At 39.9% G+C, this 26917-nt stretch overlaps 1 protein-coding gene and 2 pseudogenes across 4 annotated transcripts; 1 reads left to right on the top strand and 2 right to left on the bottom strand.

The window, feature by feature from the left end:
* The first annotated feature begins 757 nt into the window (after positions 1 to 757).
* On the top strand, positions 758 to 26917 carry uckl1a (uridine-cytidine kinase 1-like 1a). Of its 4 annotated transcripts, none has more exons than XM_088332415.1 (15): positions 758 to 890; positions 14329 to 14516; positions 15312 to 15418; positions 15723 to 15893; positions 16909 to 16980; positions 17065 to 17254; positions 18699 to 18760; positions 19888 to 19904; positions 20169 to 20267; positions 20415 to 20508; positions 20616 to 20678; positions 20754 to 20876; positions 24177 to 24284; positions 25778 to 25934; positions 26160 to 26914. In XM_088332415.1, the coding sequence occupies exons 1-15, from the start codon at positions 802 to 804 to the stop codon at positions 26246 to 26248; spliced, it is 1629 nt and encodes a 542-aa protein (XP_088188541.1). In that variant the 5' UTR covers positions 758 to 801; the 3' UTR covers positions 26249 to 26914. The 4 variants fall into 4 exon arrangements, with proteins under 4 accessions (XP_088188541.1, XP_088188542.1, XP_088188540.1 ...); XM_088332414.1 differs by lacking the exon at positions 758 to 890 and adding an exon at positions 11470 to 14136 and having other exon boundaries at positions 26160 to 26916; XM_088332416.1 differs by lacking the exons at positions 758 to 890; positions 19888 to 19904; positions 20415 to 20508 and adding an exon at positions 11441 to 14136 and having other exon boundaries at positions 26160 to 26917.
* On the bottom strand, positions 5431 to 5521 carry LOC148370084 (U2 spliceosomal RNA; annotated as a pseudogene).
* LOC148370083 (U2 spliceosomal RNA) lies at positions 8913 to 9041 on the bottom strand (annotated as a pseudogene).

Here is a 26917-nt window from a genome sequence, read left to right as displayed (position 1 = left end):
ACCTGGGTCGTCTGGGCTTTACTTTCTCTGGTGTGTCTTGGGCAAGAACAGCCTCGTGGCACTCCAGGCTGTTTGGGGGGCAATAATGTTTGCTCCCCCACATGAAACATGTAAAACTGGTTTCTATGGATTCTAGTAGTAGAAGCCTCCGCGTCTAACTCAGATACAGCACCTTCATCATTTGGTTGCTGTTATACATACACATTAATTAATGAATTAACATTCTGTACATTTAATGTTTTATTCCGCACTTTGAGGTGAAATTCGTTGTATGAAAAGTGACATTCAAATAAATGTTGATGTTTATTTTTTTTTACATTTTGGTTAATATTTTCCATTTCCATTAAGGCATTTAATGTTTTTCTATATTCTCTTGATATTCATTCGTATATTCGCTCATTCGTTTTCATTCAATTTCATTCATTTTGCTCATCTTTGCCTGAATACAGTTTGCAAGTTTCCCCATAAACCTTGAGTGACACGTCAGTCAAATGAACACATCAGACTAACTAGGGTTGGATAGTTATTTTTCCCCTTACTATAATCGTATAAAATTAACAATCTTAAATAGGGAAGTGTTGTATTTTCCCCTGGAATCGTTTGTTCAGAAATATCTGTGATACTACGTGGATAAAGCCTGAAGTTACGTTTTACATTTGATTTATGTCACTCGTAGACAAGCGATAGTCGGTGGAATTTGGCCTGAAGCCCATTGTAATGCCAAACTACATCACCCATGATGCCTCAGAAAGGAAATCACCGGCCTTTGCGTCATCGTCTTCGTCAGCGTAAACATCATTGATGGCATGCAACGGTCGAGGTCGACTTCCACCTCATAACATCTTAGGAATTGGACCACAGGGCAAGATAATGTCGTGCCGCTCGGACAGGTAGCCTACTTGACAAGTACTTCACCTTCTACCTGTAAAATATTACGGTTATGCGTAGACTCGACATACGCTTGTTTACCTCGTTTATCAACGTGGTTTTCCTTCGTTTTTTTCTGGATAGCACATATGCACTTCTATGGCTTATTCAACTTTCTGCTGTTTAAATTAATTAATTTGTTTTATAACCTGTGTGTGTGTGTGTGTGTGTGTGTGTGTGTGTGTGTGTGTGTGTGTGTGTGTGTGTGTGTGTGTGTGTGTGTGTGTGTGTGTGAGAGAAATATCCAGGGCAAATATGCAATGTTTACACACACGACGCAATTTAGATTTCTGATTTACAAGTAGAGAAGCGAAAGGCAGTCTTGACATATCGGGAACTCAAAATTATCTTTTTCGGTGTCAGCAGAGCAATAAATGACATCTTTAACTGGTTTAAAGCGTGGTGTTACCTTCGACCAGAAGAGGACAGAGAAATTGGGCCATCTGAAGCAAGTTGAATGACCTAGTGTAAAGTTAAGAATACGCCTGCTTTAGTAACGTCCATATTTCAATCTAAACCCGAAAAAGATGAAAAAAAGAAGAGTTTATTCGAGCACATCTTAAAATGCATGTACAGGTACTGGCCCCCAAATCGTAAATTAATTTCTGCTGCTATCTCTTGGCTTAAAGTCATAATTGCAGCCTCAAGTTTTCAAATCCTGCTCCTCACTGCGCTGTCTGAAACAACGACATTATTTTTACATAAAACATCGGCAAGTGAATATCTTAAAGTTTGAGACGAAATGGGTACAAGAGTGATTATTCTACCCCTCTACCCCAACACACACACGCACACACACACATCCTATCAGAAACGCCTTGAAAGTTAAAAATTTGAACAGAGGTGAGTTCGGTTTATCACAGTGCCCAGAAATAGAAATTTAATTTATTCCCTGACCAAAGTCATAACTTGCAACACTCATCTAAAAAATTTAGTATTCAATACAATTAAGTGAAATGGCTGCTAAAAGTTACAAATTGATCTGCCTCGAAAAAACAAGCAAATAAATATTTATAATACACATAAAGAGATTGATGAAAGGGGTCTGGGGGTGTGCTGGAAAGACACGTCAGGCTCGTCCATGCAGGTTTTTTATTTTAATTTGTATTTGTCAGTGGAGCATAAAAATGGTAAAGGTATGAAAAATCCTGCTTCTAGTAATGTTCAAACACCAAACCAAACCCCCAAAATATGAAAAAAGAAGTTTATTCGATCACATCTTAGTAAGGCATACCTGTCAACCTGTACGGTTTTGCCGTTCAAAGTACGTTTTTTTATGCATTTTAAGACGAGTACGACGTACAAGGAAATCTGTACGGAAAAACGCAAATTTTTCAATGATGGGTACCCACTTTCACGAAACGGCAAATCAATCAAGTCAAAGGAGTTCGCCGCGGAAGCCTCTCTCGGTATCGTTTTTTTTCGTTGCAAACGAAGCGAGCGGTTCGATGCTACTGTGCGCATGCGTCTGCCGCCTGGGGATTTCCCATCATGCATCATTCCGAAAAATAAAATGGTGTACGATTATTTAGTATGAGAAAATATGAAAGTTTGTACGAGCATGGAGCCGTGGAGGTTGACAGGTATGCTAAGGCATATACGTAAATCATGAACAGGTTGCCTAAGGGTGCAATCATGATTTAAAGCCTGGGGATGGCAGCAGAGAGTAGCAAACTTAAAATCTGCACTCCAACTTTTAATTATGTTTGGAATTATTTAAGGTTTTTGGGACCTCTTGCATAGATACTCAACAAAATTTAAAAATAAAAGAACAGTCATAGAAAAGGTCGCCAAATTTGTATATATTTTATACAGCATATCGTTTAGCTCCTCAGTGGCTTTGCTTTGCCATTGCATTTTTGCTTGCATTAGTTTGGTCTAGATCAGGGGATGGTGTCATAAGAGACGGCTCAGCTAAAAAGTCTCTGTAGTGCGAAGTGGAAGGAGAAGAGGACGACGAGGTGAGCGGAGAAGATGAGGTAAAATTTTGGACTATTTGATAAAGTTTCAGGAGCGAGCAGAGAGAGTGGGAAAGGTGAGATGGCACAACATTCATTTGGACAGGTAACTTAAAATTAGTTTTACCTGGTTATATCAGTATCAGAAATTATTTTCCCCCCATTTTATTAACACTCCACTTATTGAAACATAAATATTTTGTTTGTTGTACAGGATTCAATTGTTTGTTTGTTTGTACATGATTCAGATTGAATCGTTTCTTGTACATGATTCAATTGTTTGTTTGTTTGTACATGATTCAAATTGAATCGTTTCTCCGGCGCCGTCACGAATGGCAGCCACTCCAGCAGCTCCCGTGTTATTTTCGATTGTTCTGTTATTTTCGATTGTTCTCAGTTTAGGGATGCTGCTGGAAAAGTGAATTTCCCTTCGGGGATGAATAAAGTATCTATCTATCTAATCTATCTATCTATTACATGAGGGTCAGTTAGAGGGAGCTGACGTGATTGTACGCCATCTTACTGCTACGGGGACCCCCTCAAAAGGCTTTGCAAATTAATTAAGTTTTGTTTGGTCCCTGAGTCTCCTTCATACGTATTTTTTTCTTGTCGCTTTTAGCACTCGTTTTCGGTTGCACAACACCATACAGCTGGGGTCGCCAAACTTTTTGAAGCTCAGAACTAATTTTTTTTTAATTGATTAGCACAAAGGGCAGCACAAAGGGCAGCACGGCGGCGCAGTGGTTAGCGCTTGTGCGGCACAGTTCATGTCATGGGAACCTGTCGTGGGTTCAAATCCAGCTCCAGACTTCCTGTGCGGAGTTTGTATGTTCTCCCCGTGCTTGCGTGGGTTTCCTCCGGGCACTCTGGTTTCCTCCCACGTTCCAAAGACATGCATTTCAGGTGAATTGGCCGGTCCGAGTTGTCCCTAAGTGTGAATGAGCGAATGAGTTGTCTGTCCCTGTGTGCCCTGCGATTGGCTGGCAACCAGTTCAGGGTGTCCCCTGCCCACTGCCCGGAGATGGCTGGGATGGGCTCCAGTCCCCCCGCGACCCTAATGAGGATAAGCGGTACGGCTGATGAGATGAGATGAGCACAAAGGGCTACCCGTTAGTTGCGCATTTCTAAAACAATATGTTATTACTCTAATATTACTATGTCATTACCAGCTTGTAATTATTAGAGATTAATATAGGCTCAATCACTAAGACATCATGCCAGTTTGAAATCAATAATTCAGCAACAGGTAGTGGTAATCAATGTTCCCTCTAATTTTCCACGGGTCTGAGCGTTCACACAAAGTCGGTGAGCAGCGCTTGAAACAACAGTGAGCAACCATAATCCCAAGTGTGGCAAGATAATTAATTATCAAACATCTACAAAACTTGACCTCAAGTTACATTTTGCTGAGTTTCCGTCAATGCAAAATTATTATTCTCTTTTGAATGAATTGACTCATATACTATTGCAAAGGTTGTACGGCCTACAAACGTCATTTGTTCTTACAATTCTTTCACAAGATATCCATTTCTTTTTGTTTCTTGATATATTTTGTTGCATAATATTAACATTTTTGGGGGCTTATTTAGTCGGTAAGATACAGAACTGTACTTAATCACATTTTTTAGTGGAAGTACAACGTTGGCAACAAGATTCACTTGATATAATTGGAAATTATTTGAATGCAACACAAACTTTTTCTTCTTTTTTCTGTTTTTTTTTCTACTTTTTTTTAAATTCCTTTAAAAAAAATCTCATTGTGTTTATTTTTTCTGAGCTGTTATTTTTTTTCTTTTTGTTCTCTATTTACTTTTTTCCTACATTTCTTTATTTTCTTTTTTCTGGCTTTTTTCTAAATGTTTCCTTCATTTTTCTCTTCCTTTTGTTTCTTTTTTTCTCGGCTTTTTTACTACTTTTTCATTTTGGTATTTTTTTCTTTTTTGTTCTATTACCCCCTTCCTTTAAATCATTTTGTGCATAATTTTACATAATATTTGGTCATGTTGGGATTAAAGAAGCAAAAACAACCCGAAGAGTCATTTAGGACCCGAAAGAGCCAGTTCCTTTTAGTGAGCCGAGCTGAAGAAGCCGGTTCCCTGACAAACTCTACTAACTTCACTCAACTTCGTTCTCCTTCGACTCGACTTCAAAATACTGCTTTTAGGACACAACGTCAGGGGAACCCATGAATTTTTACCTTCATGCACTGTAACTTTGACTTGAGTCGCTTCTTAATTACCGTAAATTCCGGAACCGCTTTTGTACTTACACAAGCCGCGCCTGCATATAAACCGCATGCGCCCACATTAAAACATGTAACACAATCACGAAATTAACCCAAACACGACTTTGAGTCCCGCAATTGTAATTGAGGGGGAGGGGGGATTTTTTAAGGTTTATTGTTCTATATCCTTTATCAATTATCCATTATCCGTTATCGGTCAAATCATTAAAGCTACAAAGCCAAGGGGCCGAGACACTTGCTCTTAACCAAGAGGCCGAGTCAAGGTCCTAGCCACAGAGCCATGCAGCGATCAGTGCGAATGTACCTTTCCCGGAAGTACTGCAATACCGGGCCGATGCGTGGAGTGGACAGAGCAAGCTCTTATTCCATCTCCGGATTGCAAAAATCAAATGCGGCACGATCGGCTGATTATGTCGCAATTGTAATTGAATTTTTTTGGGGGGGTTTGAACAAATGTATTGACACTAATAACAGAAAACAAACAGTGTGAGGTTTGAACAACCCCTCTTGACAATCTCAATAGCAATCAAGCACATTCACAATATTACATTTCAATATGACGTTTAACAGCAAACACAATGTGAGGTTTGAACAACCCTTCTCGAAAATCTTAATAGCAATCAAGCATATTAACAATTTCGTTATATAACATCTTTGTTAGTGTCAATAGATCCGTCCAGGCCAAAGTTGATTGTTTTTGGTCTGAACAAATCCACCGACACCAACAGCAGCAAAACAAACACGACAATCTCAACAGCCATCAAGCATATTCACGATTTTGTTATATCTGACAATATGACGTGACGATATGACGTTTTAACATTTTTTTCCTGACATTTTCAATATCAATTAAACAATTTCAGAGTTATTATCTTTTAACAGTAGTTAACCAACGTGTAAAGGACAATACTATTGTGCAAGGGCATAGCTCTGCCATCCCACCCTCCCAAGCAGCAGCATCCAGTCCTCTGTGTGGGTCCTTTCCCTTCTTACTTCTACTTTCCACAACCCAGGCCGTTGCTGCCGGGACCTCCACAGTGTAGCTCCGGTTCCCCCCTCCGGGTGGGTGCAGACGATTCTTCTTTATGGCTGCGTCCTAGGCCCGCCGCTCGCAGATTGTATGGTATCTGCAGCCATTTGGAGCACAGCCACGGGGAGGATCTGCCTGCACTTGTTTTGATATGATATGAAAAATTTCTTATCAGATTCAGTATTGTGGACTTTCAGTGCTTTGCTCTTATTTTGGGAGTAGGTGTAACGGATGTTGTTTTCGCACGCTTTACACCTTGCACGTCAACGTATTTTGACAAGATTACGTGCACAAAAAAAGTTAAGTGACGCCGATCGGGAGCGCGTGAGGCTTAATTAAAGTGGGCTAATATACAGAGTCCTGCCATTATGCCGGCGGGCGGTGACATAACTGCGTACGATTCTTGTTCAAAGATGTAGGAATGTCAAGACTTGATTTTATGAACAAGTTTCTTGAAAAAATTCTGAAGTTTAAAATGGAGGGGTTACATTGCGTCATAAGCTTGCCTTCTGGCAAAGGCTTTGATGTAAGTTTTGTAACTGCGGCTCTTTATCAAGAGTTTTGGAATCGTTTTGAGGGGGTGAGGCCCCAGTTTTCTGGATTTACAGTGGAGAAGCTGACTGATAATGCTAGCAAGATAGTTATTGTGAGGATATTTAATGAAGTGGTGAATGCTGATGACATCTGTTATTGGTTGAGTAGATATTGCTCGATAAAAGGCCAGGCTATGAAGGTGAGGGATGAGAAAAACGTTTGGACTTGTGCCTGGAGGATACCCATCCAGCAATGGCAAGATCCTAAGGGCTTTCAGGGACTGAAACACCTCCCGTCGATGATAGTCCTGGGGGAAAACTGTAGCTTTATCCACTATCAAGGACAACCGGAACTCTGTCGCAAATGTGGTGAGCATGGGCATCTGGCTGAGGTATGTGATCGAATTTTTTGTGGAAAGTGCAGGACAATTGGACATTCCTTTGAGGAATGTACCAATAGCAGAAAATGCAATCTCTGTGGAGAAACGAACCACCTCTATAGGAACTGCCCGAAATCGTTTGCTAACAAGTTGAAAGCTAGGAAGGCAGTTAACAAAGACAACAAAGACAATGAAATGATGCCAGACAACATAGATAATGAAATGAATATATGTAACAAAGACAATGAAATGAATAAAGTTATAGAAATACCAAATGAAAATGAACAAGAAATGAATAAAGTTATGGAAATACCCAATGAAGATGAACAGGAAATGAATAAAGTTATGGAAATACCCAATGAAGATGAACAAGATGAACAAGAAATGCACAAAGAAAATGGACAAGACAAACAAATTGAAAATACAGATGTCCCTCCCAAAACCCCTGGAGGAGAGACCAAAGAATCAAATTTGAGTCAGGATGGACCTGGAAATTCTAATTCGATTTTTCATACAATACCTGAATTTGGACAAGACAAACAAATAGAAAAGGCAACTGTCACTCCAAAAACACATATTAATCAGGAAGGGCCTGGAAGAGAGTCCAAAATAACAAAATTGTTTGCTATGCCACTACCGGGATTCGAAAAAGACAAACAAAACGAAAAGGCGAACGACTCTCCAAAAACCCATACGGGCACTGGAAAGAGGGGTAAAAGTAAGATAAAATTGGGGGTGGTGAAAACACCGGAAACAAAGAGAAGGGATTTAGAAGAAAGCCGATTGCCGATGAAAAAGCCCACAAGGGAACTGTATGAAGTTGAGCCGGAGGAAGTCGGGGAGGGAAAAAATCTGACCCTTTTTGGGCAGGGAAGTAAGAGACCCCTCGATAGATCCTCTGGCTCACCCCCTAACCCAGAAAAAAGGGGAAGACCTGGAACCACAGACAGAGAGTCAGAGGATTCCAGAGTTTTCCCCGGTGAGTGTTCAAATGAGGTACTGCTCTTAAGTGGTGAGTCCGACACAGGTGAGACTCTCGATGATCACCAAAGAATAGACTCGTATCCCCCGGTTTTGTCTAAGTAGTTTGAATACTTTAACAACACTTATGAACATTACATTCTCTACTATCAATGTGAGAAGTGAGAGATCAAAGGTTAAGGCTCACAGCGTTTTATCGTTCTTAAAAACTATCAGAACGGATGTGTTTTTACTACAAGAATGCTGCATCCCCTTTCTAAAAAATTATAAATAGTGGGAAGAGATTTGGCCATATCCGTCATTATGGAGTGGCTCGAATGAAAACCGTAACGATGGGGTAGCCATTTTAATAAACAACCCTCAACTCATCATAAAAGGGAGTACTGTGATGAGAGACGGACGCGCAATATTAGCAAGACTTTCCTATATAGGGAACGATTTTAACCTCATTAACATATACGCCCATCCCGACATACAACTCAGGTACGAACTTTTAGAGGACATCCAGTCGTATATGCTAGGCCACCAACCACTAATCGAGGGAGGAGATTTTAATTGCATCCTAAGTAGGGTGGATAGAAAGAGGACCGATGAGGAGTTTAAAGTAGATAAAACATCAACTTTATTACTAGACATGTGCCGGACATTTAAACTGGAGGACTGTTTCAAATCCATACATCCAAGAGAGGAGGGGGGTTTTGGGGGTTTTTAAGGGTTATTGTTCTATCTTCGTTATTCATTATCCATTATCCGTTATCGGTCAGTTCATAATACGCTACAAAGCCTGGGAGCCGGGACACTCACTCTCAGCCAAAAGGCCAAGCTAAGGTCCTAGCCCTAAAGCCTTGCTGCGATCATTGCGAATGCACCGTTCCCGGAGGTACTGCAATACCGGGCCGATGCGTGGAGTGGACAGAGCAAGCTCTTATTCCATCTACGGATTGCAAAAATCAAAGAGATGGTATACAGATTCAGAGCCACGGTTATGGCAAATTTCTTCTCAGAGGGCTTCACCTGGTTCAGTAGTGACAATGCCAGAGCCTCTCGAATAGCCTACATATTTACAAGGGGTTTAGCACTGAGTGATGCAAGTTTAATTACTGTTTTTTTTTCGCATCACTTGCTACTGTCCTGCTCTCTCTCATTTCCTTCAGGTATGACTGTTGGGAAGGGTCTGTGGAAGTTAAACTGCTCCCTGCTGGAGGATGAGGCTCTAGCCGCACAATACAGGGAGCTGTACAAAGACTGGCAGACCCTTCAAGACTCGTATGATTCACGAGCACAATGGTGGGAAATGACAAAGAAACGAACACAGACCTTTTTTAAAAATGCAGGGAAAAACAAGAAACTTAAAGAGATGAAACGCATGTCGGGGCTACAAAGAAGACTCCAACGCTATTTCATCCTAACAGAAAAGGGGATAGACTTTAATGATGAAATCAGAGAGACCAAACAAGAACTAAACGCTTTGGCGTAAATAAAGAGCAAAGGCATCTTAATAAGAAGCAGAGAAAGAGAAATAGAAGAAGGGGGAAAATGTACACGCTACTTTTTAAAAAAAATTATGAGCAAAAGTGAGGGGCTTTTTAAACTTCAAAACGAAAACGGGCAAATAACAAAGGAAAGTAGTGAAATAACCAAATTAGTCGAAGACTACTACAAAAAAATTATATGAAAAGAAAGAAACACATGAGAATGAAATGGGGCATGTATTAGATCATATTTCAAGATCAGTGCGTCGAGACCCATTTTTAACATTGGACTTTACCCAAGACCAACTGAATGATGCATAAAGACTATGAAAAAAGGCAAATCACCTGGGGAGGACGGACTCAACCTCGAATTTTACCGGACTTTTTGGGATATTTTAGCACCAGATCTGATTACTGTTTTTAACGAATTTTCCAGTCGAGACAACATGCCAGACAGTTTCAGAATAGGGATAGTTACTCTATTGCACAAAAAAGGAGACAAAACCTACTTAAAAAACTGGCGACCCATAACGCTTTTAAACGTGGACTGTAAAATCTTCAGCAAGCTCTTAGCAACACGAATGTCTGTAGTCTTGGGAGACTTGGTTGATCTGGACCAAACCTGTGCCATCGTGGGAAGGAAGATCAGCGACAGTCTCATGCTGATCCGTGATACCATTTGTTATGCGAGAGACAGAAACATGTGACTAGCGGTCCTAAACCTAGACTTTGAGAAAACCTTTGATCAAGTCTCGCACCAATACCTCTTCAGGGTATTGCAAAAATGTGGTTTTAGTATCTGCAGCCATTTGGAGCACAGCCACGGGGGGATCTGCCTGCACCTCCATACCAGCAGGTTTCTGGAGGTCCAGATGGCGTCCTTGATGGCGTTTAGAGTGAGCCAGTCCCTGGCAAAGTCGTTCTGTGACCTCCTCGACCGACTCAACCCGTAAAGCACGTACTGTGCGTCAGGGACCTCCCTCTGCTGGCAAGTCCAGGAATTTTCCTAGTCTGTCGGCCATTGTCCACAGGTCCTCGGCAGCACTGCACTCCAATAAAGGTGCCTCACCGACTCTTGGGCGCCACAGCCAGGTCGAGGGCACATCGAAGTCGCTGACATTCCTCGGTGGTGCATTACGGCTCTGACTGGGAGAACCTCATGAGCCACCATCCATGACAAGTCTCGTAGTCTGTTTGGGAGGGCAGGATGATTCACGTTGCTCCAAACCGTTGTAGGTTCGCCAAACGCAAGCCCCCGCACAGGACTTACTGTTGCTCGCTTTTGCACAATAGCAATAAGGGCCCTGTGGTTTTGTAAAGTGTGACTTTCTTCTGTTTCCAGATCAAATTTATTTAAAAAGTCCCTAATAAAGAGGTGTGTTGGTGGCAAGTTAAAGGAAACTGGAATCAAATGATTGTTTGGTACAAGCTTTAGCTTCCGCAAGTACGAGCCCATCCAGAACCGGGTCATCGCTTGACCCCTCGGGTTGTTGGGTGGGCCCATAGCTTTTCGGAAGTGGAGGGAGACATATTTGCTTCCCAGGAAAAGCTGGAGGTCAGACACTCCTTCCCCCCCCCTTTTCCTTTTTCTTTTTCATTGTATCTCTTTTCATCCTTTCCCACTTTTAGCCCCAGATAAAGTGAAATATGGCTCGGTCCAGTTGTAGCAGCACATTTCTTTTGGGCATAAAAATTAAACTGATTGATAAAAGCAGTGGGAGGATGATCACTTTGATGATTAGGACCTTCCCCTCTATTGTCAGTTTTCTTAGTGTCCAAAAAACAAGTCTTTGTTTAACTTTCCCTGTCACATCGTCCCAGTTGGTCTCGCCTCCTCCATCCGCATTGAATTTTATCCCTAGAATTTTCTGGTCTGTCTCTAAAACCGTCAGTGGGAGTCCTGCCTTTTCTGTCTCTGACCATAAAACTTCACTTGTGATTTTTCTCTATTTAGCCTCGACCCAGACGCCCTCCCATACAGGTCAGTCAAGTCAAGGGCTCTTCTAACGGATACGAGGTCTGTACATAAAATATTAAAATCATCCATGTACAAAACACACTTGGTAATTTGTCCCCCACTTCCTGGGATATTGATCCCTTCCACAAATCTATCTTTTCTTAACATTTGTGCCAAAGGTTCAATGCAAAGGACATAGAGAAGGGGAGACATAGGGCAACCTTGACGTACACCGCAGTTGATCTCGATTTCTTTCGATAAATTCCCGTTAATAATGAATTTGCTGAAGATGTCTTGGTATAGCAGTCCCACCCACTTGAAGTACGCAGTCCAAAAACAACAGCCGACAAATTGAACGTAAAATGATACCGGTACTTAAGATATGACGCAGACCTGCAGAGTCCGGGTCCCGTTGAAAATAATCCAAGGGGAAAAAAATGTATATTTCCAAAGGTAAGGGTGGGAAAAATATATATCCACTATTGTCCGCTGCGTCCACAAACACGTCTCACCTTTACTCCACTTCCCATCAGCCCCCGTTGTATTCGCCCCTTCTTTTTGATTCGCCCGTGGAAAACATCAGAATAAGTCTCTAAAATAAATACATTACAAAAATATACAGTTGCAAATACATATTATACATGGTTACACATGTTTACAAAGAAAGACGGTACACCGAGAGAGTTTTCAAAGCTTTAATAATAATATTATAACTATCACCCCAAACCGTGTCTGTGAAGGGTAGCAAAACGCTACAAGGAACACGCTCGCAACACAAGGAAATGTGTCTGTTAAAAAAAAATATGGGATTTGTAAAAATCATGGCAAACCGTGCTCATCTTCCTCCTTATAACTGATGTCATTAAAGTCGTCTTCCCCAGTATGGGAAAGAGACTCTGTCATATAGACGCCGTCCTACGCTCCTATATTCAAAAACACGCTAGCAACACACTCACATGTAGTCCATCAGTCTAAATCTTATCTTTTGTACTCGAGTGTCGCTGGCGGCTGTTAGAAAAAATACATGAATTGGCCGCATCACCGAATAAACCGCAGGGTTGAACATTATAGTCCGGAATTTACAGTAGTAATTTTGATCCCTCATTTTTGTGCGCTGGCTAGATTTTCTTGTGCGCTGAGAATGTGCGAGCAGTGCGCAATTGCGCACGCGCGCAGCTTAGAGGGAACACTGGTGCTAATAGAATGTTCTTTTAATAGCCTGAAAAAGAACAGTTTTTTAATTGTTCCAAATCCAGTGTTTTCATGCAGCCCAATACATTATAGACCATGGGAGGTCGTGTACCCTTAGTCCCTGTCATGCAAATTTATGTGAAAAAACAAAAATTTTAAAACTCAGTTGTAGCTATAAATGAGGACAATATCAAATATCCATCCATCCATTTGCCACACAGCTTACTAGTGTGGAGGGGTGCTGGTGCCCATTACTTATCAAGTTATTGTTTACTATTTGAGAACTTATTGGAGTAATTGCTAATGAATATGTTAAACGGTTCACCACTAGCACACTCAGGAATGTCTCAGAAAATTAGAACATTTTGATAAAGTATCTTTTTTCTGTAATGCAATTAAAAAAAACTAAATGTCATACATTCTTGATTTATTAACCATCATCTTAAACATTTATATTATGGTTTTAATATTGGTGATTATGGCATACCCTAAAACACCCTTTTCAAAGAATATCATAAAAAAATATGGTAATTAATCAACAATATTCAGATAAAAAATGGTTTGTAATATTTCAGTGGATTTGTATTGAATCTAGAATGTATGATTAATTGATTTTTTTTTTTGCATTACAGAACATAAAGAACTTTATTAAGATATTCTATTATTTCTAAGGGAGAGGTTGTTTGTGCTGCCCTTTGTGATAGAGGGCTATACAAAAACATGACTTGACTTGAATTGTCTTCATTGTCATTGATGACAATGTAGTGATCATTCTTTACAAGATTAAACAATGTTACATAACATAAAAACATAGCTTTATGAATGTGTATGCTCAAGAAGCACAGTAAAGATATGGATTGTTTTATGTTCACCAGCGCTTAGGCAGGTCTGTAGTGACTTGAAAAGCGTGCAGACCATTTACCATCGGAGGAATCAAATAATACTCAGTCCAAGTGCTTGTGTTGTCTTGTGCCAGTGTGAATGAACCCCAATACAACTTTTTCTGTATTTTTTTTCTTAGTTTTGTGACTGTTGTCAAATTTTACAGTGTAAAGCCATGACAAAGAATCTGTAGAAGATGTTAGCCTCTTTCTTACCTCCACGTGTTTCTATTAATATCAGCGAAGTAGCTCATGTTGCCAGTATTACACTTATCCTCTTAAGTTTTGGCCACACACACGCGTAAGGAGATGCCAGAGAGTGTCAAGGAACTGCAGACTAGAAAACAAATGACACCTAAGCCTGGTTTTCTACAAAAAGAGTTAACCTTAAAGCTAAAACCGTAGATTTTCTCATTTTGAAAAGTTGTCACAGTGTTGAAGGCTTTTCATTGTTTGGAAGCGGTTGTCAAGGACCCACGGTCGATGGATGGTAGCCTGTTGTCAGCTGAGGCAGAGGGAATTCTGCAGGATTGTAGCGGAGCCCGAATCTCCGGCTGTTGGGCACTGGGGACCCGCCCCAGGTAGGGTCATTTGCCTGGATGAAGACCTTAAAATGCTGTGCAATTTATAAGCAGCATGCAAATCTTCTCTTCATTTTGGTTTGAGGGGTGGTCAGAGGCACTGTGAATTGAAATCATCTGCATCAAAGTAGTAAAATTGTGGGCCTAAGTTTTCACAAACTGACAAATGACTGTTTGGTTTGTGTGATTCAGCGGCAGCGGCGAGGATTCCTTGGACCGCCTCTTGCCCCCCACTGGGGCTCCTCGCCGCAAGAGCGCCACTTCGCTGAGTAAAACGGAGCCACCCCTGCTACGCACAGGAACGCGTACGATCTATACCGCCGGCCGGCCTCCCTGGTACGACGAGCATGGAACACAGTCCAAGGACGCCTTCGTCATTGGTAAGCACCGCCGTTCATTTCAAAGAAACAAGTACAAAATATTTTCTTTATTTCAAATTTCAGGTGTCAAATGTGCCTTGCATTGATTTTTTTTAAATTCCCTTAACTGAGGAGTCTTTACTTTAAATCCAGTTCGGGGTAAACTCATACAGTAATGTTGGTGGGAACAAAACTATGATTGTTCGATATTGGTCGGAACACGTCACCTCCTTTCTATGCCAAATTTAAGCCGTTGCCGACATCACCATCGATACGTTGGAAAACTGTAATGAACGGCTTAACAACAGTGTCCCATTCTTGAGTTACTTGCTGAATGTCATACAAGCTAAAATTTCAAGACAATTGCACATTCGTCATGTAAATTCGGCAAAAGTACATATTAAACCGCAACGTTATTGACGCAGAGGTAGATAGGAGGCGCGGTGACTGTTAAGCCAATCAGAATGCAGAAGACAATGCACGATGGTAATCCTAAAAAGAAGTGAAAGCAAGAAAAGTAGACAGCGATATAGCAAGTGCCTACTGTATCCGAACTTACCCTGAAGTGCAAAGACATTTTTTCAATGTAAACTCTCCTGAAGTAGAAGAACGCACACATAGCAGTTTTTGAAGAAAGGGAATTACAGCAACTTAAAGAGGAAGTACACTAGACAATGTGTAGAAATAATTTAAAAGATAAAGTAATTCCAGATTTGGGCTGTATTCTGGAGAATTTTTGGCCCCATTTGCATGGGGGACGCAAATCTTGCTAATCTTGTGTACGAAAGTAATAAAACATTTTGGGGGGGATGGCAGGCTTGTGCGGGGGCAGCGCCTCGGGCAAGACCACCGTGGCCAACAAGATAATCGAAGCCCTTGACGTGCCGTGGGTGGTGCTACTCTCAATGGACTCTTTTTATAAGGTGACAACCCTGAAATCATTTAACAAGCTTGCTTTCTCATAACCTCATTCATGTGATTTTAGGAGCTATTGTTATGAATGTTTTTTTTATTTTTTTTATTTTGAGGTATGTTAGTTTTACCATTTTAAAGTGCATTTTTTAATCTTCCTTTTAATTGTATACATAAAATTTTATTCAACATTTTGGTTGTCCTTTCGATGACCAAATTGAGGTCGGCCAACTTTTCATCATTAAGTTTGCAGAATCTTTTTTCTTCTTCGTTTTGGCTTTTAACCCCTCTTTTTTGTGTACCAATTTCGGGCAGGATTTGTCTCCTGAGGAGCAAGAACTGGCAGCAAGCAACGACTACAACTTTGACCATCCAGGGGCCTTTGATTTTGAGCTGCTGGTGTCTACTTTACGAAAACTCAAGCAGGGAAGGAGCGTGAAAATCCCCGTATATGATTTCACCACCCATAGACGACAAAAGGACTGGGTGCGTTCCATTTCACTTTGTCGGTTAAGGTATTTTTGGGCGTATTGCCGGTGGGTGGTATCTCGTGAATCCGTTGTTTCTTTGGCTTCTCTGTGTGGACAGTTTCCAGCTACATGTGTTTATCTATTTTTGATGCCGTACAAATATCAGCAAACATAAACACAAGCCCCCCTTCCTTCATCAAAATCGAGCAACAGTTGTGCTGCATTTTGGATGTGGACACCAAAATCCAACATTTTTCTGCGTCGACTCTATAATGTCCATCGCAATGATTTTTGTATGAGCCACTACTTGCTAAATGCATCTTTCTGGATTGTGGTACTTAAATTGCTTAAAAGGAACTCTGAAGTTTCCCAGGGTTCAGGAAGAGTTTGATCACCTTTTTGATAAGGCTCCTCTGTTGTAGGACTTGCTATGCTGCTTCAATTGCATTCCAAAAAGGCAATGTTGAGTTGGAGGATGTGAGCATGTTTTTGTAAAGAAAATCTTTTACACTGACTTCCTGTTTATTGAAAACTAACAAAATATGTAAACCCAAACGTTGAAATACTCAAATGAAAAAAAAGTTATTCCCTTTTCCTAAAACGATTTATAACTGTCCTTTGTTTGCAACACTATCTAGACTTTGGAGTAATTTGGAAAATGATTGCGGTTCATTTGTATAGAAGATATTTAGAGAATGAGACTATTAATTTATTTACATTTAAAATTACATTACAATTACAAGAGACATTGCGAGTCAAAAAATACTGCTGGTAGCCTAGTATAAATCACTATTTATGGGTAATAGTCTGTATACGATGACAGCTGGGCACTTCTTAACGCAAAATCTGTTTCTATATGTGCATATTAAAAATGATATGTTTCTACTTTGATCCTATATTCTTTAAAGCAGTTTGTTGCTTTTTAGTTTTTACCTTATGCTTTACTGATGACAGAACAAAGTCATAGTTTCTTTACACATTTTTTGACACTCTCAGATGTTAAAAATGTCTGTTTTCTTTTGTCTGTGCAGAAAAACGTTTACGGCGCCAGTGTGATTATCTTTGAAGGAATCATGGCTTTTGCTGACAAACATCTTCTTCAGGTCAAGTGAAAGATTATAACAGCTCGGCCTCGTGTTCTTGAAAAAAACGAGCAAAGCTTAACAAAATGCTGGTGCCACCCGCAGCTCCTAGATATGAAGATTTTTGTGGACACGGACTCAGACATCCGGCTGGTCCGCCGCCTGCGCAGGGACATAACCGAGCGCCAGCGGGACATGGAAGGCGTCATCAAGCAGTACAACAAGTTTGTCAAGCCGGCTTTCGAGCAGTACATCGAGCCAACCATGAGGTTGGCTGACATTGTGGTGCCCAGAGGTGAGTGGAACTTTACAACAGTGGTATATTTTTTTAAAATTATGCTTTCGTCATTTTCAACATCAGTGGAATTGTTTAAATCTAGTCTGAAACCACTTGTATTTAATAGCTTATGAAAGATGTTGACTTCAGCTGTCAACTGACATTCTGTTATTAACTATATTTTATGTTGATGGTGTGGTGTAATAGAAGTGTGTAGTCTGTACAGCCCTTTGAAACTTCTTGTGATTTAGGGCTATATGAATTAACATGACTTGACTTGACTAGTGGTTTGGTATAAGGTGGTAATTCTTCTTATGGAATCATTTAGCTCTGGAAGCCATATCTTTATTGGAAAATTTCATGGTTCAAAATACATTTCACCCTATGTATGTCGACAAGAAGTCCAACATATTTTTTTATTTATTAAAAATAACACTAAACGCTCAAACCACAGGCACACTTGCCAGACTTAAACCCATCTGGAGGGACAAGAAAATAGCATTGAAATCAAAGATCAGACTTATGCAAGCGCTGGTTACTTCCATCTTCCTCTATGCTTGCGAGACATGGACTTTCACAGCTAAACTGGAAAAGAAAATCCAGAGATGTGATGCTACAGGAAACGCCAAGACATCAACTACTTAGCTCATGTGACAAACAAAACCGTGAACAGCACTATCAGAGGCCACATTGGACTCCATGGAGAACTGTTGTCAAGTGACGGAAACTTCAGTGATATGGTTACGTCGCAGGATCATCAGGACTGGCCAAGATCATTTTCCAGGGCACAGTCGAAGTGGCAGCTAGAGAGGAGGACAGAAAATGAACTGAGCCGATAACATTGAGCGACTGAACTGATGCCAATTTTGCCATTACCAAAAACAGGTCTGAATTTGTGAACCGTGAACACTTAAAAATGTATGCTTACCTTTGTGGCCCATGATTGTCTGTGGAAAGAAAAAGGACTTTGTACGAAGGATGTAGGGGAAGTATAACACACCTATTTTTCAACATGGCGCGGAAACCTTTACGATACAAAAAAGGTTGAAAAAACACTGATGTGAACTCCTCTAGGAGAAATCGAAAGGATTTACACACAATCAAGCCGCCATACTAACCAATGGGATGCCAAGAAAGTTGTTGAAATAGGAGAAGTAATCTTGCGTTTGCGAGCTGCAACTAGCAGTATTTTTCACTTTCGTTCCCGGAAATGGCTTTCTTATATGGGGTAAACTGAATGCCAGTTCAACAGTTGCCAAGGGGACTAACATCATTGATGGACAAATAGCTACGCTTTACAAAATATTTCATTATTATTATTTATTATTTGTTCGAATACTTTATCGGCCATTTATTTGATACAATGGATATATTTTATATTTTTCCAAAGAAAACCTCTGTTTGCTGAAAATTTTGTTTTAAGATATATTTGTAAGTAGATGCACCACTGAATATTGTCTAGGTGGCGGCAATATGGTGGCCATCGATTTGATCGTCCAGCATGTTCACAGCCAGCTTGAAGAGGTACAATTCTATATTTTGACAGTTTATGTTGCCAATGAAACTAAAAAATATACTATTGCACGAAACTGTTCAAAAAGATGTATATCTATATATATATATATATATATATATATATATATATGTATATATAAACCTTGTGAATTATATTGTGTTTTGTTAGTCGCTCCTCTAAATGATGTTGCACTTAATTTCATTGCACTATTTTTCGTGGCATTGTTACAATTATAACTTATGCCAGTTATTTCTTAGCACTATGTTGTAATTACTATTTTTTTGGCCTATGCGCCCAGATAGTCTTTTACCTTTTTTCTCTTCAAAGTCTCTATATTACATGTTTTACCCTGGAGTCCAATTGCCATAAAGACCATTCTAATTCTAAGAAATATTAAGAAAAAAATCGGTTTATTTTTTGTTTTTAGAAAAACCTGGTTCATGTTGGGCACTGTTATTTACCACAAAAAATGGACCACCATTATATATTTCAAACAAGCATTCAAACTTAAAAGGTAAAGACCAAAAATAAAATAATATTTCAGCGTGTTGTCTTTTGATTACTCAACAGTGTTGTCGTGTGGCTATTATGCTTTTGGTGGCACTGTATCACAAGTTATGGATCTAGGAAAACTGCAATGAGGTTTTTCCATGAAGAATTTGCAATGTGCCCACAGGGGACATGAGGTGAAACCCTAGTTCGGAAGCCTGGCGTCAAAAAGGCTTTCAGTAAAATTAGAATTTCAATATTATTGAAGCACTATCAAAACTTGCACTTGCACCTGGAGGAAGAATGTGAACAAATTTCATCTTCCTTCTCACAAGAATTTATTGTGTAATCAGTTGCACATTTAAGCCAATATTTATTGTTCGGAATAAATTACAAGTCTAAATCTATCGAAATGTATTTGGAATAACAAGTATCAAAAATTTTGACACATGGACAATTCCTACATGTGTAGTGACAATTTATTGTAATTTCATTCCAGATCACTAAATTGTAGCCAGGGTTTTCTATAAAATTTATGAAGGCTATATAATTGCCCTGCCTGGTGAATTATAATTATTATTACGATATAGAAAAAAGAAATATTGATCTTATTTCTCTTTTAATGTGCTTTTGTGTCTTAACGCAGCGTGAACTGAGTGTCAGGTAGGCCGGAGTACATTTTCCCTTGACCTCCTCTTTGTGTTGCTTCATCATGTTTATTGCTAGGGTTGCAAAGGTCATATTTATTTTACATCATGGCATTTATTCAAGCTGGAGATTAGACAATTTTGGAAAAAAAAATGGTAATTGGATTTTTTTACGCCCAATGCCAGAATACTAATCTCTAACTGCATTTGGCGGGTTTTTTTTCCCCTAAGGTGAGCTGGCTTACTATTCTGTCCTCAAATTATGTTGGTTTTTGTTTAGGGCACTCCTTGCATCTGCCCAGCAGACTCAGACGTTGCCACAGACGCTCAACGTTTTGGAGAGCACTCCGCAGGTCCGAGGCCTTCACACCATTATCAGGTAGCCCCGTACACTCGCGCCGCTGCTTTTTTTATGACATTTCTTTCAAGACGGTTTGTAACAGTCCTTAACACTTTGCCTTTATCCAAGGTCATGTGATGTCATGCTGGAGAGATCTTGACAATATTTCTTTTCTATCTACTGCAGGAATAAAGAAACCAGCCGGGACGAGTTCATTTTCTACTCCAAAAGATTAATGCGTCTTCTAATTGAGCATGCTCTTACCTTTTTGCCCTCACAGGTACATACGTGCTTGATTTCAGATCAAAGAAACCATAATGGATATTTCTCAATGTTTTTTATTTGTTTTTTAGTACCTTGAACTATTTTTGTTATGTTTTGCATTAGCCTTGCACAGTGGACACGCCTCAAGGCCACGTGTACCGAGGTCACAGATACGCCGGGAAAGGGGTGAGCGGCCTCAATCGGGCGAGCCAGCGAGAGGGCCTCACGCCAACAATCTAACTCACTCACTCGCGTCTGCAGATCACTGGTGTGTCCGTACTGCGAGCGGGAGAAACTATGGAGCCAGCCCTCAGGGCCGTCTGCAAGGACGTGCGCATCGGCAAGATTCTCATCCAAACCAATATGGACTCGGGCGAACCAGAGGTAGGAAAGAATTCAACCAAGAAGGAAAGGAAGCGGCACAGTGCACAACAATGAGGAGAATTTTCTCTCGCCAAAAAGTTTTTGTTTTTCAATACAATTCTCTCTCTCTCGCTCCTTCTCTCTGTCTTTTAGTCAGCCAATCGCAGGGCTTTGATGAAATCACAGACCCCCCAAAAATATCTACTAATATAAAAATAGTACTGGGGTTCAATTTGTTCTTTTGCTCTCTCGCTGTTGAATTCGGTAAGTTGGCAAGACCGCTCGAACGAAGGCCTCCTAAAGAAAGGTGCGACACTACTTCTTAGATTTTCGCTTTTCGCGGGTGGTTCTCATCCCCATTAGCTGCGAATACTGAGGGATCTCTGTATAGTTTTTTACGAGCGTACGCAGGGAAATGGGCTAAGGAATCCAGGTGATTGCAATTGTATTGCATTAAACGAAAACTTCTAGATCAAATAACATCAGAATGGTCGTTTTCTATTTGATTATTGGTAGTCCACATATAAAGCTACAAGAGGTGGAGTGGCGTGTGGCTTTAGCGACATCTGGCGAACACATTAAAAATGGCCGGTTAGTGTTTCACTCTTTTTTTTTTCTTTTGCTTCTCTCAGCAGTGATTTTGTGCAGGAAAATAAACATTTAGGAATTTAATCAAGGTACCTGTTAACGGTCCTTTCAAAATCATTCACTTACTAGCATTTTATTTTTCAGTACAGAGGTGCATGAAATTGAACTTTCTTTAATGTAAAAGGGTTGTCAGTGCTGTAGATTGTTTTATTCCAGTTTTAAAGCAGACTTTTTTGGGACTGAGCATAACATGAATTCATCCTTTTTAACGGAGGCATGTACAGTGCATCCGGAAAGTATTCACAGCGCTTCACTTTTTCCACATTTTGTTATGTTACAGCCTCATTCCAAATTGTATTAATTTAATCTCTTATCTCAAAATTCTACACAAAATACTCCATTATGACAATGTGAAATTTTTTTTTTAAACTTTTTTTGAATTTATTAAAAATAGAAAACTAAGAAATCACATTTACATAAGTATTCACAGCCTTTGCTTAATACTTTGTTGATCCACCTTTGGCAGCAAATACAGCCTCAAGTCTTTTGAATATGATCCCACAAGTTTAGCACACCTATCTTTAGGCAGTTTTGCCCATTCTTCTTTGCAATAAGTCTCAAGCTCAATCAGGTTGCATGGGAGACGTTTGTGCACAGCCATTTTCAGATCTCTCCAGAGATGTTCGATCGGATTAAAGTCTGGACTCTGGCTGGGCCACTCCAAGACATTCACGGAGTGGTTCTGAAGCCAATCTTTTGAGATCTTGGCTGTGTGCTTTGGGTCGTTGTCCTGCTGAAAAATGAACCTTCGCCCCAGCCTGAGGTCAAGAGCGCTCTGGAGCAGGTTTTCATCCAGGATATCTCTATATATTGCTGCATTCATTTTTCCTTCTATCCTGACTAGTCTGCCAGTTCCTGCTGCTGAAAAACATCCCCACAGCATGATGCTGCCACCACCATGCTTCACTGTAGGGATGGTATTGGCCTTGTGATGAGCGGTGCCTGGTTTCCTCCAAACATGGCGCCTGGCATTCACACCAAAGAGTTCAATCTTTGTCTCATCAGACCAGAGAATTTTGTTTCTCATGGTCTGAGAGTCATTCAGGTGCTTTATGGCAAATTCCAGACGGGCTTCCATGTTCCTTTTACTAAGGAGTGGCTTTCGTCTGGCCACTCTACCATACAGGCCTGATTGGTGGATCGCTGCAGAGATGGTTGTCCTTCTGGAAGGCTCTCCTCTCCCCACAGAGGGACGCTGGAGCTCTGACAGAGTGACCATCGGGTTCTTGGTCACCTCCCTGACTAAGGCCTTTCTTCCCCGATCGCTCAGTTTGTGGATTTTTAACGTTTACAATGAATTCAACATAGTTTTCTTTAGTCTGGATTTTAACCAACATCATCCTTTTTAATGTATATGAGAAAATAGAAATAAAAACAATAATGAGTATAAAAACGGATACAATTTACCTGCAAATGAACGAGTCACAACATTAGCTTTTCTGCTGGCTTTGATCTCTACAAGGGGAATTACATTTTAGTAAAACAGAAACAAAACGAAAATAAATCTAAACAGCTTGACAATATCAATCACATTACTGTGCATGTTGAGAGATTTGTCAGCTGGGGTTATAATGTTTAAAATTAACTTCTTTTGTGGAGCACCAAAAGATGTGTCTTACCAGTAGCAGTTCTCTCTGAAGACTGCCAACAAGCCCCGCCTCCCGGTCACATGTCAGAAGCCAAAACCAAACCCCACCCCATACCTCAAGACAATCCTGTCTCGCAGGTCTACAGACAGTTCTTTTGACTTCATGCTTGGTGTTTGTGCTCTGACCTGCACACTCAACTGTGGGACCTTATATAGACAGGTGTGTGCCTTTCCAAATCATGTCCAATCAACTAAATTTACTGCAGGTGGACTCCAATTAAGCTGTAGAAAGATCTCAAGGATGATCAGTGGAAAAAAGATGCACCCTAGCTCAATTTTGAGCTTCATGGCAAAGGCTGTGAATACTTATGTAAATGTGATTTCTTAGTTTTTCTATTTTTAATAAATTCAAAAAAAGTTTAAAAAAAAAAAAAACTTTTTCACATTGTCATAATGGAGTATTTTGTGTAGAATTTTGATAAAAGAGATTCAATTAATACATTTTGGAATGAGGCTGTAACATAACAAAATGTAGAAAAAGTGAAGCGCTGTAAATACTTTCCGAATGCACTATATTTATTGATGAAAGGCTAACATTGGATGCTTCAGTTTTTTTTTTTTGTAATGGCAATTTAGTAACTAATATCTGATGTTGCTGTAAACTGTAAAAAACTCTCAATGACATGATTATATTTCCTTACATTCATGATACATATTTTCTTCTGTATCCTGTATTCACATGTATTTGTTCCAAGTGAAGCAGTTCCGCCAAGTGCAGTTGCTCACAAATCACAGTTAGCCTGACAACATGCACATTACTGTAAAATGCAAGGAAAAAAAGAGCCCATTTGTCAATGGCTTGTAGTTGACAACAACAAACATTTGACGTAAAGTCAAAGAAAAACATGTATGAAATCAATTTTGGGGCAAACTTTCCTGATCTGCTCCCAGGCATGCAAATCCATTGAAGAGGTCTCTAAGACAAAAGAAAGGCGTTAAGTGGTGGTTTCTCCCCGCGTGATGGGTGTCTCCTTAGAAACGGAGTGTCCTGAGCTCGTAACTATGGCAACTTGTCTCTTTCCCAGCTACATTACCTTCGTCTGCCCAAAGACATCAGCGAAGATCACGTCATCCTGATGGACAGCACCGTGTCCACCGGGGCTGCTGCCATGATGGCTGTACGGGTACTTCTGGTAGGTTTGCCCCATCCGCCCCATACACACACATATCCACAACATTATTGCGACTTTCTATAATGAATCACAATTCGAAACAGTGAACCATAAGATGGGTTGAGGCTCTCATTAGGTAGAAAGTGTTGGTAATGCAGTTTTCAATGAATACACTACGGTACGTGAAATACATGAATTTTTGAAAATTGCGATGTCAGTGTAGATATTTGCACAAAATACGCATTTGTTGTCACAAAATACAATTCTGGAGAATAATATTTCGTCCTCTGCAATATATTCATTTTGTGTTAAATCTGTGTGTTAAAATATTTGCGTAATAATTTAAAAATCCTTGCTAAAAATAGTAAGTGTGAACATAAGATATTCAAAAAGACTTAATTGTAGACAGTGTAGCTTTGTGGCCTGCGAATATTAAGAATCCCTTTTTGAGTGACACGCAACCCTGAGATGACTTTATTGACTGTAAATTGGCTTCATAATGTCATGATAAGATCTCTTTATTCAATGCAAAACTATTGAATACTTTTCTTTTAATTTATAATGGAATTAAAAGCATTTCCATCAGTTTTCTTAAGGAGGATTGAAGAAAATAAGAGTAACTTAAGTTACGAGCAGGTTCACACAGTGACGTGGAGTCAGGGGAGGCAAGTGAGGCTGTGCCTCACCTGTCATCATGGAAAAATAAAATTAATAATACATTATATGATTATATTTATTCAACGTTTAAGGTCTTCCTCATTTAAGTTTACAATTATTGGATTTATTTTTCCAAAATTGCTGAATTTTCACATCATATTAATTATACGTATTATTAATACAATTAGTATGTAGTGTATATAGTTCTGAGGATCTGCAGATGCAGGGTGAGGAATTCAATTGTTTTGGCTCATTGTTGAGGGCTATACAAATAAAAATGACGACTTGACTTGACTTGGCAGTGAGACCAAGTATTCTGTTATGGTGCACACCTCAGCCCCAAACAATAAAATTAGTGATAGCATTAGCAGGTAACAACAAAGCAAGCCATTCAATATTTTTTTCTTGTTGCATGCACTTTTTTTTAATAATGATCTATTGCTGCGTTTACTCGAAAGGAGCAGCGCATAGGCTTCATTAAAACATTAAGGTAATACAATAAAACATGTTTTTCTACGTTACCTTTTATATTTTGTTTTTTTCCACTAACAATCAAATGATGAATAAGAACCTCATCGTATGACACTAGTTCACAGAACCAATTAAATTCATATATCAAACACTGTATATAAATATTTAGTATGACCAGTAGAGGTGTCCTGGGGTGATTGTGTCAAAAGTTTATGGCAAAAAATAAAATGAAATCAATGTAAAAATACACTCAAGGAAATGTTACAGTAGTAAGGGAAAAAGTTTGTTACATTAATATTCCTGTGAGTGTGAACACCTCTGGGTACATGAGCTCACAAGGATTTGCAGTAACTCTGCTTGACATGAGGTGGCGGGCGTGTGTGCAGGACCATGAAGTGGAGGAAGAGAAGATATTGTTGGTGTCGCTTCTGATGGCAGAGCTGGGCGTGCAATCGGTGGCCTACGCCTTCCCTAAAGTGAAAATTATCACAACTGCCGTTGACAAAAGCATCGATCACTCTTTGCACGTCATCCCCGGAATCGGTAAGCCTGAATAAATTCTCACTCACTCGTCCTTCACATGTCAATTAAAAAAATTCAAGCTCTATGGCTACCTAATGAATTTTCTGGGGAAAATAGGATTCATTGGAACCCTAAACAGTTAATGCCACGTATTTGTTAAAGTTTAATTATAAAGATAATTCAAATCTCCCGCCATCCGCCCAAACTTGGAGCTTAAACTTGTAAGTTATTGTTGTGTTCTTTCAGGAGACTTTGGTGACCGCTATTTTGGCACTGACGGTTATGATGAATGCGGTGACGAGCGGGAGCAGGAGCCAGACCTTCGACCCGACTGATGCGACAAACGCATAATCACCTCGTGGTGTCTGCATTGGGGCAGAAAAAATGTCAACTCTTATTATCTTTATTTTATTTTTTTTAACAGATGGTAAGTCAGGGTCCACTTTTTAAACACGTCAGCAATTTTTTGACTTTGACTTACGTAACTGCGCGATTCAGGGTTTCCTTCAGGAGTTCTTTGCACTGACTCTTCATTTCGAAATGCTCATGGACTTGCAGTTACGGGAAAACAAATCCCAAACTGTAACTATAACAAAACATTTGTAGAAATGTGTGCAGTCTTTGCTGCATGTTAACACAAATATTAAAGCTATTTATGAAAAAGTTGTTCTTTCTCTTAAATTCACCTGCAAAGTTTCTGACTGAGGGGGGCACAGTTGAGAAAGCAGAGCCGGTGGTCCAGGTAGTGAAAGCTCTCTCCAAGTCATGTGGGTAAAACTGGATGCAACCAATTAGCTTGCACTGTTTGATTGTGCATGAAAAATAGAATTATCGTAAAGCATCTTGTATCCCAAAAATATGATGCATGATTATTATAATTTATGTAGGTAAACAGCGGGATTAAATTCAGTGTAAGGTGCCAAGTATATTGAAGGACAAGAGACTTTTCTTCCTCTGCGTCTTAAACATGTGGGTTGTTCGAAGAAACAACAAACACTGGAGTT

Source organism: Urocampus carinirostris, chromosome 3 (genome assembly GCF_059441175.1).
Source record: "Urocampus carinirostris isolate Australia breed hairy pipefish chromosome 3, RoL_Ucar_1.0, whole genome shotgun sequence".
NCBI classification, from domain to species: domain Eukaryota; kingdom Metazoa; phylum Chordata; class Actinopteri; order Syngnathiformes; family Syngnathidae; genus Urocampus; species Urocampus carinirostris.
This window is presented reverse-complemented; position numbering and strand designations above follow the sequence as displayed.